Genomic DNA, 16,989 nt, shown 5'->3' on the forward strand with positions numbered 1-16,989 from the left:
CCAGCACCATTTTACAGCTGTTATTAGTTGCACTCAGCATAGAGGAAATGGGCTCTTGCCTTCAGCTCACAAAATCAAAGCCTGAAACGAGTTGTGCAAAACATTCAGATCGGATCTCTAACGTACTTGAAATCAATCTTGATTCAAGTCCAGACTAGCTCTATCCACTTGCACCCATTTGCTGGAATTTTGTTTGTCTGATGTTTTCCAGCAAAGGTGGATATGAATCTTTTTTTTTTTTAACCCATATCTGAAGATAAACAAACTTTCACAGGTTTTCATGACTAGCATTATAATGTGATCTGTGTTTTATACTTTTTTTAGCTGATGCCACCAAGGGTTTGCAAATATCGCTTTGATTTTTCACAGCTGAAGTAAGGCTCACTTCAGCTCATGTTCCAACACAATCCGATGGACAGAGAGCTGCCTCCATGTATATCTGCACCGACGATGAATTTGAACCAGTCAGGTGGTCTGTATCCTTATTGTGTGTCTGCCAACCTGCGTATCTTCTCATGTTGTTTGATCTATCAATCAGTCATATTTTGTCTAGCCTAGGATGTAGCTGTGATGTGGAAATGCTTTAGCTAATGGCTGCTAGTATGTTCTAGAAGTGTGATACAGGATGTATCAGTACTGCAAAACACTTAAGAAGTCTAAGCTTTAACTCAAATCAGTTAACCAAAGCTAACTAAGGTTAAAACAGCAGCAAAGATGAAGTAATTTGAACTTTACGCAAGAAGCTTGCTTTCAAGGCTCTACAAACATGCTTAGCAAAAAGGAGATCAAACTGCTGCAAAAGACAAAGTAGAAAAGCTGCAGGAACTCTGACTGGTGGGTAACCAGTATTTCCTGATGGCTTATACCCTCTTTGCTTGTCTTTCATAGTGGGTTTTCACAGGTGTTTATGTAAGCGTGTCCAAGCTACAGCTGCACCCCGTTTGCTGTGTGAGGTCCCCAGCACCTGGCCCAAAATCCAAGTTGTGTTGTCCTCAGGAAGATGCAAGCTATGCTCGGCTAAATCCACACTTTCTTGCACCGTGAACTGTTAGTATATATTCTAATTTGTGCTAAGCTTCAAGCTAAGGAGGCTAGAAGTGAAATGAAGCTTGTCCTGTGTAGACTGTTAAAAGAGCTCAGCCAGGTTTGCTTTGCATGCTTCAGTTGCATGGAAGCCTGGCAGAGATGGGGAGACCAAATCAAACCAGTTATCAATAATATGCTGTTCAGCAAATGCTTCTGTTTCTGGCGGTGTTAGCAAAGTGGCAGGGGCAATTCAAAGGCCACAGTGCCCACAGCAAAGCACTGGCAGCACACAAACGATGCAGCGAGCAGCCCCATGAAGGACAACTGGAGGGGGCGGGGAAGGCCGAGGCGAGAAGTGATTGTCTGTCTCCTGATAATGGGACCAATTTTCAGTGCAGCTATGCCAGCTGAGCTCCAGGGAGGCACCAGGGAATCCAGCCCAATGGGCTTTAATTTGTGCGTATGTGTATAGATTACATATGACAGGCACGATTCCACATGCCTTCCAAATCACGGCACTGTACTTAAACCCTAATACATAGATAATGCAGATGTGAGATAATCAAAGCAACCTTTGTCATACTGAAAACTGAAACTCGTGAGGGCAGAGTTTAATCAATGTATTATTGGAACTAAAACTCCAGCCTTACTGTAGTGATTGTATTACTAGGTGCCATATTTAATTCATGAAGAAAACTACAAGTTTTAAGATTGAAATGAGACTCAAAATTTGCTGGTTGATGCAGAATGCAAAATTAATTTTCTGTTGGTCGTGGGCATTGAAGAAATAGGTAAGAAAGAGCAAAAAATCTTTCTTGTCTGTTTCTGGATGCCTTTTATGAGATTCTTAAAGGTCTGAAAAATGTTACAAGAAAACACTGCGGAAAGGTAGCTGTGATGGACCTCACAAGTTGCATGTCTGTTTTTACCAAAGAAGATTTTTCTTCTATTCCTTTAACAATGTATGTAAATGTCAAGCTTCTGTAGGCTGAAGAAAGATTTCAGCATTATTTAAATATATATTTACAGGAAAATTATTACTTCCCTATGGTTTTGGCAATATTACCTCCTTTTTGTTCTTTTTTTCAGATAGGTGAATTGCTAGGATGTGGTAATATATCACTTCTACATACATGTATAATGGCAGTAATCATTACCCTTGTTTTTGAGCTTGTATGTTTTCCTACAGCTTTGGCAAGATTTGCTTTAATTAAAAAAAAAAAAGAATCTGCTGATTCAGAAGAAAATACCACAGTGAAATAAATCTGGGTTATATTTGGCTAATAAGGAAACAGGACGGTGCCGGATGTGGAGGTGACCAGGATGTTCCATTCCAGCTTTCCTTCCTCATTTAACTTTTCTTTGGCTGCTCCAGCTAGAAACGATGCGTGAGGGCTGGAACAACAGCAAGCATGGAGGTTTTTCATTACCTGCCCCTCTGACACCGTAGCCCAGCAACCACCATACCTCCGTCGTCCTTCCTGTAGGCTCCTTTCCCACCCTGGGGGTATTCTTTCTCCTGATGTCCCCTATCTTCCCCCATGTATGGTTTTATTGATACTGTTTGCAGTCCCAATAGAAGTTAGCTTGTAAATTGGAGAGCTGTAACAGTACTTCAGGATGACAAATTACGCAGTGTCTTCCTGTAGCCCAACAAACTCTAGTGCTTCCACACATTGTGGTTCATATGTTTGTTCAGACTTCGGCTTTTCATCTGTAGAAAAGCAAAGGAATAACTGGACCTCATGTTGGCAAGGAAGTGACATCCACACATGATATTTTCAGCACCAACCTCTCACTGACTTGTGAACCTGGACCTCAAACTCGGTGGTTATCTGTGTACAGACTTCAGTAAATGTGCTTGAATTTGCATAAGTGGCTGGGGACAGTTAAATTTATATTATATTTAAGAGTAGAGTTCAAATTCTTCTTATACCTGAGCTGCTTTGCTTGGCGATCTAGTTGGTTTGTCCTAAAATGCAAACTGATCTTAAGTACGTATGAATGGTGAGTTTGGAGTCAGGTGCAAATACAACCCTCTGACTAACGTGACAGTAGCCCTTATGCCAGAGTTCCTCATATCTATGGTGGAGGTAGTGTTTCTGTCCTTCACAGTAGAGTGTATGGAGGGATAAATGCATTTTAATTCTGAAGGGACAAATCAACAGTGTAAACCACAGATATAAACAAACCACTATGCTGTACTCTGTCCTGGTAACCTCTAGTTGTTGCTGCATGACGCTGCTGCTTTCTTTGCACTTCTTTTGTGCTGATTTAGTTTTTAAACACATGCAAATTAAGTGTGTTAATACACATACTACGTTCCTTCTAAATAAACCCTACCTTTTATTTTAGAAACACATTTAAAACATAGAGCAATTAAGCTGACTTCAGTGAGGTTAGCAAGGAGAGTCAAATATGAGTGTTGGGAAGGAACGAAGATCCTCGCTGTTACAGTTTTATTACAACTTTTGTGGTATCTCCCTTTTTTTTTTTAATTCAAGTTCCTCCTGGGGCATCAAGTGAAAACCCTTCAAAAGGAGGTTTCTTAACTTCGTAAGAGCAAAGGAAAACTTGAAAACATGAACCCTGCATGTTCTGTAACTACAAAGCAAATAAAAATATTCACAATGCAAATTTTAGTTTCACAACTTTTAATGCAATAACACAAGTGCAACATTTTTTTAAGGCCTGATTTATTTATTTATTTCATTATTTAAACTGCAGGCAATATGGTTTCAACTCATTATTCTTGCTTAAACTCAGGGCCTGGAAATCCAGGTGAATAGTTTTCTCCTGAAATCATAAAAACTCCACGTTAAAAAAAAAAACAAACCCAAACCCCTAATAATTCAGGAATATTTAAGTAATATTCCTTTTATTGTGGTAAACATAAAGAAATAATAAAATTAATACACTCATACTTGGTGTTTGTCCAGCTAAAAGGGGGGTGGTGCTGAATACCAGATTAGTCATTCCTAACTTGGGCAAACCCTGATTGTGTCTATATTCATAATTTTTCCATGGTAACCAACATGGATTATTGAGTTGCGACCGTTTTGCTGGGCTCCATGTGTTTCTGTTGACCCTTAAGAGAGCTATTTTGGTGTTAAATACTGCCAGGCAGTGAGTAACTATTTTTCCACTTTACTGAAGGAATGTGTGGCTTTACTTCTGCCTTGCATCAGCTATGGCCTTAATCTTAAATTTGTCTTCAATGAACTGATTCGACTCATTAACCCACTGGAAAACCATTCTCCTTTTCAAAAAAAAAAGGAAAAAAAAGTTTTCCTTTGTGACTTTTATCCTGGAGCTGACCTTGCTCGGGGTTTAAAGAGCACATGTATTGGTGTAAGACAAACAGAATGGAAGAGGGGCGCAAGGAGAGGGGTAAAAGGGGGAGCGTGACCTCTTGTTTTCCATGGCAGTGAGCTGGTAGTTAAGCTCAGCCCAGCCATCTTTAAAACTTCATCATGAGTTTTCTTTTGACCTGGTTTCTTAATGTAAGGTTATTCTATCCACAGCAATTGCAGTAAAGATAAAGCTGCTAGGCTGGATTTACAATAGTGACAATGGAAGCAGAATTTGACCCTCAGATTAACATTTCCTGTAACTCTTAACACTCTTTTTTATAGTGGTACTTTAGTTCTCTTTTGTTTCAAGTATTTAGCTTGTAATCATACCAGTGTTTCAGTAGCAAAGTGTTTTAACTTTGGAGCCAGGGTTAAACCACGACAAATATCTACACTCTTACAGAATACTTAAACCCCCAGTATCCTAAACTGTATGAGTCCTTCCACCTGATTCTCCCAGGCACCCCAGCTCATTCTGTAGTTCTGCGTACAATTTTTGCTGAGTTTAGCTGTGTAGTTGAAAAGGTTACCACCCTCACAAGTCCAGTCTTTGCCAATGCTGGAAGTTATCATCCACATGGGAACAGCGGTATTTTAACTTAAACTACAGAAATCAAAGTATGCTGATGCACAGGGTCGCAATCACAAAATGGGCTCGCAACGCCCTGTTGTGCTGGTCCACCATGCCAGGAAAGGAGTGACTTCCAGAATAAAGGCAAAGCAGAAGGCTGAGGACAGTAAAATTTCCAAATGCTGTTGTTACCCAACAGGGAGTAAGAGCCCTTTGCTACTACCAAAATTGCTTTCACAGGAGACTACTGGAATAACGCTATTTCTGGAACTCTGTCTCGTTCTAGTTGTTCTTTCCCTTTCCATGGTGGACATGATCTCTTTCTTTTTCCTTCATCTTACTTTTCACACCTTCTTGTTTCAGTTGCTTTTCTCTTTTTCTGTCTTGTTTAGATGTTTGTTTTTTAAATTGTTCTTCCTGCCAGAAAAGAGAAATCAATGTAAATATATGTAAAATAAAGAACCTGTCGCTGCCTTGATTTGCTAACCTTCTATGATTTATTTTCAGGATTATTCCTTTGGCACCAAAGCTCAGTTAGCAAAGAAAGAAAGGTGACAAGCGCTTGCTGGTGATACTACTGCTGTCCCCTTCCAGAGCAAAGGAAAGAAACGATTCCTTTCTTTCATTCATTAGAACTGCCTGAGCCACCAGAGACAGAGCAATTTCCATCAGTCAGGCCAGTGGGTAGGCTAGTTCAGATAAATTGTTTCTTCAGTTGGGATCAGTAAAGAATGTCCTTATGTAAAAAAGATTCTCACTTTCTCACTTTCTCCTGCTGTTATAGCATACCTGTGACCAGTAAAAAGCTTTAAATTGCAACAGAGGGAGAGCAGAAGAATGCTTGATGAGAAGCAGCGTGATTTCTCATTTATTAAAGGTTGACCGTGGACTGGTGTCAGGTGAACTCTGAAAGCGTAGAGGGGTCATCCAGTAGCACAAGTTGTTGCACATCTTGCCAAATACTTCCACTGATCCTATTTTCACCTGTAACTTTACTGGATTTCCTCTGTTCACCTGAACAAGTCTGCAGCAGGTATCTACATCAGGTTTGCTTATTTGTCCTGTAAATGTCCTTCAAAATGGCTCAACCATTTCTGAAATGGAGACTGGAAAAAGGTGTTTTCTAGTGACTACTTACAGATGTTCTAGTACGTATTCATTACAGAGCACAGACTTAACAGCTGATGTGCGGAAGGTTGCAGGATATGTTTACTTCGCCATAATTTTGGTACTTTCTGGTTATGAAGCACCTGGCTTTACAACCTTACTATTTTTAATATAATTCTTTGGTTTGTAATGATACCTCCACAGCAATTAAAACTGCCTAATATTTTCCATTGTGGAAGCGTCTCTTTTAGTTGCGTGTTTCTTTGTCAAGTCTTAACTGTTTGGGTTGAAGCTTTCTATACTTGCTTTCTGCCTCAGACTGAATAGTTTTGGGAAGCTTTAGTAAAAATTATATAGCTGTATTCAATAATTGTCTCCAGACAGAAGTTGGGGAGAGGTTGTTTCTTGTTTGCAGTGCCACAATTTTTATTGCTTTTTCTGGAATTAGAACTGGGACCAAAGGATAGTCCTGGAAGAAAAGAAATACCACTTACTGTCCCCCAAAGACTCAGATAGATTTGGATGAGCTACACCTTTGAAAATCTTTTTACATATGTTCAGAAACTGCAGGCTTCAAAAAGATTTATTTCAGTGGCCTCAGGCTAGAGGTAATGGGTAAGGTAGTGAATATATATATAGTGAATATGAGCCACACCCATATATATTGAATCAGACTTGCATGACAGAGGACGTACCTCCCAAATCAAGACACACAACCATGGAGGCCCAGTATTCCAAGGTGATAGGGAGGACAGATAAAGGCAGAGCTGATGCCAACTCCCTGCCTGGTGGGCAGTGCTGCAGTTTCCCTCTGGTTTGTTTGGGAGGAAAGTTGGGAGCTTGTGAGTTAGCGGCCTCAAAGCCAGGGAGTTTGGACACGAAAGGTTAAAGACAGTCAATTTTCTTTCTCTGGGAAAGCTTGCTAATGCCTCATATAGCTGTACTGTTCTTGTTTTCTTTACCCCTGTTACTAATGAAAATAAGAAGCTGGTTACTTTGTGCAGAATGGCCAGTGTAGGTTTTGGAGCCCTCAAGGCATATGCCCACCTTGGTCACCTTAAACGTTGCTGCAGTGTTTGGCTGTTTCTCTCAGGGAACTGGTAAACCATTGCTTCTTTTTTTTAATAATTATTTTTGAATTTATTTCTGAGAGCACCATCTCTCTGTGGTGGACAGTCTGATTGTAGAAACTACAGCACTTACAAATCACCTAATAAAGTCTGAAGAGCACTCTGGGATTCATTTGATAAGAGTGGCTGTATAAATGAAAGGCTGTTAATTGTGTGGCTGGCTGCCACGTGCAGTTAATCCTCAGCGCAAAAGCGCAGTGAAATGTGCTCTATGAGCAGTTCCGATCCAGAAATAACTGGGAAGGAAAGAACAGAAGCTCAGGGCTACCTTTCGGCTCTGTGATTTACACCGCCCACGAGGGTATCTCGCAACGTTGGCCATGTATTTTTCAGCTCGTTGCCAATCCTCATGCCATCGCTGAACTTGATACTGAGGCTGGGACTTTGTAATTCTATCCAGAATGGCACGGTTCTCCTGGTTCACTCTCCGCAGCTCCTGCTTTCTTTTTTCTCCATTTAAACTAGAGAGGAAAACCATATAAGCAGCGTCAAACTTTTCCATGCTCGTTCGTGTTCCCATGCCTGGGAACCCAGAATGTGAAATATCTGCCAGTCTTTTGTCAGGGGAAAATTCGCCTAAGGTTTTATACCTCTCCTACAGGGACTTGCTCCTCCTTGATCTGCATTAACTGGCCCTTGCAACCCAATCCTTTTGTCCTTCTTAAGAAGATAGTCTTTGTTCAGTATCTTCTGAATGCAGCCCTGCCTATATGGAGGTTTGGTACATTTTACAAGAGGAAAAATGCTAGTTTTATCTTGGATTAACGCCGACCCTCCAAGTCTTGGATTGCTGTAATGCGGTACTGTAGGTGAGGGCACGGCCGGTGTCTGAGAATGCTTAATGCTCAGTTTCAGTTACTTTGGTTTATACATGTATTTTGTGTACAAACCTATGTACTGAGTTGGGAAGCATGAAGATAACGGAGATAAGCATACTGCCTCAAATGCCTTGGAAACTTTCTGTGACTTCGTAGACTGTAATTTCCCAGGAAGCTGAGCTGATCTCGTAGCGGTCTCCTGCCACCAGAAAAGGGAAGGACTCGATCTTTTCCTTCCCCTGCTCATCTCCCCACTTCTCCCAGCTGTGTGGTCTTCTCCACCCCTTGCACCAGCCCTGGAATTCATCACTTTGCAGAAAGTGGCAGAAAAACGATCCAAATTTGTTTGTTTTTGTTGGGTTAGTTTTGTGCTGCTGTCTCAAGTTTAGTTAGCTAATGGAGAGGTTTGATGAAAACCAGAGATGATCCAAAGAAAACAACCAGAGTTTGCCACTTGAATCAGAAAGGGAGAGGGGGAATGAAAAGGGGGAGGATGCTCTGCTCCTTCCATATCTTGTGGAATCACACCTTCAGCAGTGGAGTTAACTGATGCTTGTCGACGCCTGCACTGATCTGGGTATTATTCACTAGTGACAAGCCGTAAGTGCTATGATGTGGATTTGCATGATGTGGACATGACCAATTCTGTTTCAGATAATTTCTGTCTCCCAAGGAACTGTGCAAATGTCAGGATATTCGTGACGGTGACGTGTAGCGAGTTCTACCTAGGTCATTTGCACCTGAGCTGCATTTTACTGTCTGGAGACACTTTAGGGCCTGATGAGCAGTCAGTCTGCCATGAAGTAGTCTGTCTGTAAATGAATCACAGGAGGTAACAACTGCCACCTGAGTTATAAAAACCATTCTCTTCACTTCAAAAGCCTGTCCCTGCTGTTGACTGGTCTTCTGTGCCTTATTCAGGGTGTGAATTTCCTCCTGAATCAAAAATATGTAAGGTGGTTCTCCCTAGTGATAAATCCTCAAGGCATATTTTGCTTAGTCTCCTTTGAGCAGTAAATTATATTTTTATTTCTGCCTGCTTCCTGCTCCACTTTTCTTTTTAATTTTAATTCTATTTTTTGCTCTGTTTTTATTTAATCTCTAAGCTTTGGATCTCCCTCTTTCCGGTGGTGTCTGTAGGAACAACTGGCAAAGTCAGCAGCAATGACTCACTTAGCAGGAGCAACAGCTTTGCTGAGACATAATAGGTTTGCTTCATTTATTTCCCTTAAAGTAGGGCAATGTTCTCTCTCTCTCTCCCCCCCCCCTTTTTTTTCATTCCCTCAGTTACGAAACTGAAAAACTAATTTAAAGCCATCTTCTCTTCAACAGAGGGTAGGAGGAAAATGACCCGGCACTGGATTTCATGTGACAGGACAAGCAAATGGCTTTCTGAAGTGTTGATTGTACCTTAGGCTGCCTTTTAAAATACGTGTCCTCACAGAGCAGTTTATCCTTAGCTATGTTTGTCACTGGGAAGGTAACTTGATAACTACATAGAAATAGTGCTGCTGATATTACCTTTTGGCCTTATAGTCATTTTTGTTGTCGATTTGTCCCTTTGTTCTCATGATGCAGGACATCTTCTCCAGCAGCAAACGGTTGTCTCTTTCGATGACGGAAAGCCGGTCTTCCTCCAACTTTGTGTACAGAAGGGGTAAAGAAATGCTTCTGTTTTTACAAGGCCATAGCAAGCAGCAGTGATGTACCATGGATACCTAACAGGGTGTTCAAAATTGCTGTCCCCTTCTCTACACAGAGTGTGACAGACACTGATCAGGTAAAGCTCTGTGCTAGTGTTGAGAGAACCCTTTGTTTCACCATTTTAATGGTGACGCAATGAGAGAAAGCCCTTTGCAATGCTGTGAATTTGACCCTGAAACACTTGCCTGCAACCACAGCAGCAGCCTGCGTGATTAGCAAATGCATTTCATCAGTATAAGCAGAATTTCTATAAATATTTGTCAATGTATTTTCCAGGATCATCACTATCATTTGTGTCTCTAGCAGCCTTCATAGACTCTCATCAAAATCTAGGATGTTGTGATGGACGCTGTACAAACGCATGATGGGAATTCATCATTGACATCTGAAGTCAATGGGAGTCTTTCCGTTACCTTTGGTGGGCTTTAGATCAAATGGTAATTTTTCCATTGACTTCAGTGAGATTTGGATTAGGTCCAGTTGCAGGCCATTTTTGTCCCGGAGGGGTTGCAGGCTAGTGTAAGAAGAGAAGCAACAACTGGGTGTAACGAACAAACGGAGAGAGATATATCGGGCAGTACAAGCTAGATCTCTTCATCGTTATCATGATTTTAAGCCTCTTTAAATTTGATTTTAAAATGGAAGATATTAATAATCTCAGTCTCTGAAGTTAACTGTGTCAAAAGTGGGATGAAAATTGAAAGAGTCAGTGGAGGAGGGAGAATCCCTTTAGATATCCCGGGGCATTGCCTAATTCGTAAAAAATGTTACCATATTGTTTTTCAAAGAACACCATTCCATGCTAAAAGTGTGTTTGTGGGGATTGGGAAGGAATGGGGGAGATGTGAAAAGAAAAACTTATTTTCAAGGTTATCTGAGTCCCAAGAATGCCTTCTCCAGCAGGGCTGAGTTGGAGGTAACCAGAGAGAGGCTGGATGGAGGAAAGCAGAGAAAGCACACTTTTCATAGCTGGACTTCAACATCTCATTCTCAAAAGCCTCTCAGAACAGAATCACTGAAGAAATACTCTTGTTTTGAGCATACTAATTAACTCTTCTCCTTTCTCCCTTTTTTTCCCATATTTGATTCTATGCACTCCAAAGATATTACATGTCCTGTATAAAACGAATAAGAAATCCTGCTCATCCAACTCTGATAGTTTTGGATGGCTAATGTTAGAGTAGCAAGTTACTGTAGGGAATCTAGTGCATCTGCTTTGCTTGCTGGGGTTTATAACCAATGTGGGTCAGATGCTGGGCACACTGTAGTATAAAGGTACCTAAAACTGGTGCATTAAGTAATCCCATCAGGCTCTGAATAACCTTGAGGAGAATGATTGTAAAGAAGAACTGGTTAATAGAAGATTGCAACATTAGAGGTGGGTTGTTTTTTTTTCCTTTTTTCTGTAGCAGTTTGGAAAGGAGGAGGATGAGAAAGATGCTAGGACCACAGTCTCACTTCCAGGTATCGGGACCTGTAGTTCAAAGGAACATGCCTAAGATTAGTGGGTTCCTGTCGGTGGTTTTTTCGTTAACCTGTGTGTTGCGGGGGGGTTATGCAATGTTTCATTTTCTAAGGAACTTTATCAGTGTTGTTTTTACCGTAATAGGAAAAAATTAACAACAGCAATTGAATCCACGTCCTAATATAGCATATGATTTTATGCATGGAGGAGAAATGAATTGTTTTGCTAGTGAAATGATTTTAAGGTGCCTGGGGATTATGTCGCACAGTAAGATGATAAACAATTTTAAGGAAATTAATTCTGAAGTCCTTACATGGGCTACGCTCCCATTGCCTGAGGGGCACTGTGTTGGAAATTAAGTCTTTGACAGGCTTTAGCTGCGCCTATTTTCTACTGTGCTCATGTTTGGGGTTTTTTAATTGTTGTTTCCTTTTAGTGAGCAGAGTTAATTAGGTAACAATTTATTTTCCACTCTCATCTTTTAATAAAAATTTGCCTCTTGGGAGCAGTAAGATTTTGAAGGATAACTGCCAGTCAAGGCTACCCATTGTTATTTCTTGTGTTTTGAATATGTTAACATCCTATTATTCAGTTCATTGCTCTGTGTGTATCTTGATTGTGCTATTCTTGTTACTTGCGATGTTTTTTTCATGGTCATGCAGAAGTACCTTTTAGGAGGCTATTTGAACATTTTAGCACTTGTTAATCTGAAGCACTCTGATTTCATCAATAATCATAAAGATAAAATAAGTTATTTAATGCAGCTGGGATTGTGCTATCCACGGATCCTGATAGTCGTGTCGCAACAATCACTGCACCGAGGAGAAAAAAAAAAGGCCCTGAAATTGTGACCATCTGGTAGTCTCTTTGTTGTCTTTGAGAGGAGACGTGAAGGTAAGCGTGCTAGTGCTCAGTGAAATAACTAATACCATACCTTCAGCTTCCCTAACTTCAGATGAAGGTGGCCATATGTTGCAGGGGCACTTGTGTCCACTAATGGTTTTGCTGCCTGGATCTGCAATAGAAATAAAATGTTTATCCATTTTTGTTGGAAATACCCTTGCATATCATTACGGGAAATCTTTTAATTCTCGTGTTCTGTTTTGTTAGCCAGCAGTAACACTATTAAACGTATGATTCATTATATCAGCAAAGCCAGACTTGCCCAGAAGAAGAGTAGTGGGAAATGAAAATGTTAAAGGCAGTTGTTCAAAAGTCTGCTGGAGATGCAAAGTGCTCTTTATGTTGGAGAAATGTAAAAATACATACAGTCCGGTTACAGTGGTGTTGATGTTATGATACAGGACAGACTGTATAAGAGAAGGCAAGCAGTTTTTATTAGGCATCCAGCAGAAATAAAAAGGCTGGTGTAAGAAAGCCCTAGGTACTCCTAAGCTGTGCCAGGTCTTCCAAAGGGATGCACATTTAGGATGCTGCCAGAAAGAGGTGAGCAATACTGGAAAAGGACTTCTTGTATTGAAAGTATTCCCAGGCCTCTTCCTATTAGCACTTTAGAATGATCATCAAAAGCAAATTGCGGATCTAATTATTCTAGTGGAGTTGGTAGTTCACTGCCACAATAATATTTATCTCCATCCTGATCTAAATAGCCATGCAATATATGAGGAAGAAGAATAATCTGTGAGCTGTCTCAGACTGAAGAAACCCCGTGAAAGAAAAGCTGGTAACGGGGAGTGGAGCAAGACAGGATTTAGAGGGGAGACCGCTCTCTCTCAGACTGGGGTCCTACAGGGAGTGAGACCAGATTGGTTAAAACAATACCATGATTTTTGTCATGAAATACATGTGATAAACATTCTCCCTCTGTCACACCTCATACTTGGTGTGGTTCCATCTCAGGCAGACTCAGCGATATAGAAAGAAGAGAGAAACACTTGCTATTTAAAAAAAAGGAGGCTGCCAGGTAAGAGCAGCAGGCACAGCACCAACGCAAAGCCCACGCGGCAGGGCATGACCAAAGCACTGCCTGAGTCCAGCAGATGTTTTCCACATCTCTTTCTGTAGCAGCTTTGTGATGAGCCGAGGACCAGGCTTGAACCCCTGATGGCAGACCTGTCATACATACTACCAGGACAGGTTCCTTGCTTTTATAACAGGGCGAACAATTTACAGCATTGACTGGGGCAATGTTCAGCAGTTTCTAGCTTTGTCCAAAATTCACTTGAACTGCTTGGCTTCTTGTGAAAACATTCAGCTGCTTTTTTGTGGCAGTCATCTCTGAGGAGGTGGGATCCCAGAAGGGGCTGATTGCTCTCAACTCCAGCTGATTTCAGGGGGAGATGAGAGTGCTCATCTTAATCCTTTCTAGATCCCATCATGTTAAGAAGCTGATTTTTACTGGATAGCAGAACTAAACTTGGTAAATCTCTGAGGGTTTTGGTGGTTTTGGCTTCTGCTGCTGCTAGCTCCTCTGCTTCTTCAGGTGCTTTAACTTATCATGCTATGAAGTTATTTTAAAAATAACTTTAAGAAGACATGCAATTTGTAAAAGAGGGTTGTTATTGTATCAGTCAGTAGAAATCACTGGTGTGAAGAATAAAATGTGATATTTATGCAAACTCTGATTTTCATTTATAGATATGCAAACTGTTTCAAACTTGAGCAACAAAAGGTGGGTTTAGAAACAACATTTCTTCTGTGAAATTCGTTTTCTGGAAAGTGTTATGGTTAATTTCTCTTCTGTCTGTATATGCACAACTGTAAAAGGTAAAACCTGGTATTTTTTAAGCCCACCCTAATCTCTGTTGTGGCACTTTCCAGAGCCATGGTGTTTTTGGAGCCATTTTATATTTAATTCTATGCAGAATGTTGCAGAGAGGAGGTATAACTTGGTTTTTTTTCCCCCGTCCCTTTCTTCCATTAAGAAAACAACAAAATTATTCAGACTGGAAGTATTTGCTCTTGCGTACATAGAAACACGCTGGTATTTTTTTGTACCTTTGCATCATGGAGAAAATTGTAACTTGTTCCTAACCATTGCCATCTTTTTAGTGGTCTTCTCCAAGAAGTGTACCTTTTTTGGGTTTTTTGTATGTTACCTTTTTTCCTTCCTTGCTCCCTATTTTTCCCCTTTCTCTCTTGCTCTGCTTTTTGGTGGTTTATCTTTTTTTTGTTGTTGTGAGCTCCTTCAATGCAAAGTCTGCACATCACCAAGCAGAGGCCCTTACATTTTTTCTCAGAGCGATCCCCGTCTCTCTTGGCAGAGCAAGAGCCCGTGCCGCATGTGGGCTGTGTCATTCAGGACAACCTGCTGAATTGCCCTGCTGCCTTCAGTTACCCAGCCCGCGGGTACCGCTGCTCTGGTAGCTGGCATTCACCACAGCAGGCCTGAATTCATGCCAGCGGAAGGCACGGTGAAATTTCCGGGCAACTAGTGTGGGAATTTAGGAGTGCGCCAGCATGACAACACAGGGACACTTGAAAAGGTCGCTCTTTGGCCACTGGAGACCTTGTTAGTCACTACTTGATCTGGGTGTGAACCCTGTAAGAAGGAACAAAATTCTGTACCTTCTAAGCCATCCTTTGCCCAACATGATAGTTACTCTTTCTCTTTGCTTGCACTCAGAAATTAACATTCGTGTTTAATCCAAGAGCAGCTGAGTCGTGGGAAATGTTTGGTTCTCTATAAATACATTTCTTCACTATATATCATGATGATATCTAACCTCTATTCTTGGCCTCTGAATGCCTTAATGCATGTATGAAGTGCTCTGTGCGCTGAACAAAGCAGAGTTCTGTATGCACAGTGGATGCCCAGAGAATTTTGGCTACACTAGTATCAGTTCCCTGCTTTAAAAGAGACACTGTTTAAATAGTCATGCTTATATACAATAGCGAGCCTCCTGAAGTTAACTCACACAGAAGGAAATTTGTTAATTTATTTCAATATTGTTAATTTGGTTAGAAAAATATGCCAAATTCAATTCTCTACCTCATCTTTAACTTTTTTCTACCCGCAAGACAAATTATGGGAACAATGGAGGGAAGGCAGGAAGCAGGAAGGAAGGAAGGAAGGAAGGAAGGAAGATATTTTTATACAGTCAATGAAACAGACCTGGTCTGGAAATAATGAAGAACTATTTATTTGTATTAAAGCTAATTATATTGTGATACCATCTTCCTAAGGTAGCAATCATCGCTGACGGTATTCGCTACTTAACGGATTTTCAAGAGGGAGTGGTCCTGCATTATTACTGATTTGGAGCAGATGACTGACCAAATCTTTTTCACTTCTAAATGGACACAAAAGCTATACCTATATTTGCTGGACATTCTTAAAATGTGTCTCTTGTACCTTATTGCTGATCAGTAGCTTTCATGACAGTCTTAAGAATGAGTAGAGAAATGCTGAAGTCTTTTTGGGTAAGCATATTCTTTCGTGAAGGCCTCTGCTCTTTATCAAACAGTTGTACCTACCCTTTTCTTGTGTTCTTCATACTTTGCTTTGTCCCATTTTAGCTGAAGATATTTGTTGCCGCACGGTAAAATTGGCTGGTAGGCTCGATGCATCTTGCACAAAATGAAGCATCTCTGAATCTGGGCTTTTTAAAAAAAAAAGTATGAGTAATACCAGTCTGAGCCTTTCCTAAAGCAAAGCCCTGGAGACTTGTGGTATGTTTGCAGCCGGTCACGTGGGGGTTGTCATGGCACCGCTGCGCAGAAAAAGAATGAATAGCTGGTGGTAGCATTTCAAACAATACATTTAACGAATAGCAAACAAGAACTGAATGTTATAGCAAAGCATTCCAAAGAGTATGTTATCCATATATAAAATAGATTACCAGTTATACTTCACTAGCCAGACCTACCTCCTGCTGATGAAGGAAAGACAGTGGTGTAAGCTATTAATAATGCTTCGCACGCTACTGTAAATATGCAAAGGACTGTATAATGGGCTATATTTGCTGAGCCTTGAATTGAACGGCATGCCTCAGTAATGCTCTGAGCAAACCCACAGCGGGAGGTGTCATCTTTTGCACTGCAATAACTTGTTTAAAACATTTTTTTTCATTGATAAGTATGCACTTTTCAAAAGCCACAGCAAATGTGTTCATAGAGAAATAGTTCTGGGTTTGAATAGCCTTTTCACCTTTCTTGATCTGCATGCCATCTCATTGCTAATGAGTTACGGAAAGCTCAAACAGATGTGCAAAAACCAGTTATTTACCAAGTTGACCGCTGGTTCTCACACAGGGCCATCTTGGCTTTCATTCTTCATAGGCTACGTTCGGCAGGGAGATGAATGGGCAAAGACGTTTTCTCAGGCCCACCCAAAAATGGAAAAAGTGATTCTGTGCATTCAAGCTCAGCTTGGCCTCCTCCAAAGCTGGGCTTGAGCTGGCACAGTTCATTTGATGTTTCCGTCCTCGTGGTGCGGAGCACCCTGAAACTGGGTCCAGTAGACTGACGAAGGACTTCTTTCTTTGCTTTTGGCTCATGCATTTTCTTGATAAGGCCCATAGTTCCTGAGGAGAAGGCCTGAATTACAACTTGAAGCTGTTATGGGTCTTTTAAAACAGGTAGGATAACGCACATTGTATACAAGCACTGGGAAGTAAGAAGGGAACCTATGGCCGACAGTACCAAAATTCACTAACCAGAATGGGTCTGTACAAGGATGAACCAGGGGATATTCCATTTTAGCACAAGGTTGTTCGTGCAGGTTGTTCTTACACAGCGTCTCATGTGGGTGCAGGGGAAGAGCAACATATCTATCACACAACCACCCAACACAGAATCAGGGCCAGTGCTCTCTTGAATCTGTACCTTGATTAACTTCCGCATTTCAGTAATG

At 41.0% G+C, this 16,989-nt stretch overlaps 1 protein-coding gene across 1 annotated transcript in view; it reads right to left on the minus strand.

The window, feature by feature from the left end:
- LOC103918886 (uncharacterized protein C17orf105 homolog) overlaps nt 1–15,704 on the minus strand; it is a 29,850-nt gene extending 14,146 nt beyond the window's left edge. Inside the window, exons 1-4 of the mRNA XM_009326303.1 lie at nt 15,612–15,704; nt 12,109–12,189; nt 9,527–9,645; nt 7,456–7,648 (exon numbers count right to left, since the gene is read on the minus strand). Of these exons, the coding sequence (XP_009324578.1) occupies nt 7,456–7,648; nt 9,527–9,645; nt 12,109–12,189; nt 15,612–15,704 (486 nt within the window). The remainder of the gene's footprint in view (nt 1–7,455; nt 7,649–9,526; nt 9,646–12,108; nt 12,190–15,611) is intronic.
- Between the last annotated feature and the right edge of the window lie 1,285 nt (nt 15,705–16,989).

The sequence above is a fragment of the Pygoscelis adeliae genome, unplaced genomic scaffold (assembly GCF_000699105.1).
Source record: "Pygoscelis adeliae isolate BGI_AS28 unplaced genomic scaffold, ASM69910v1 Scaffold156, whole genome shotgun sequence".
In the NCBI taxonomy this organism is placed as follows: Eukaryota; Metazoa; Chordata; class Aves; order Sphenisciformes; family Spheniscidae; genus Pygoscelis; species Pygoscelis adeliae.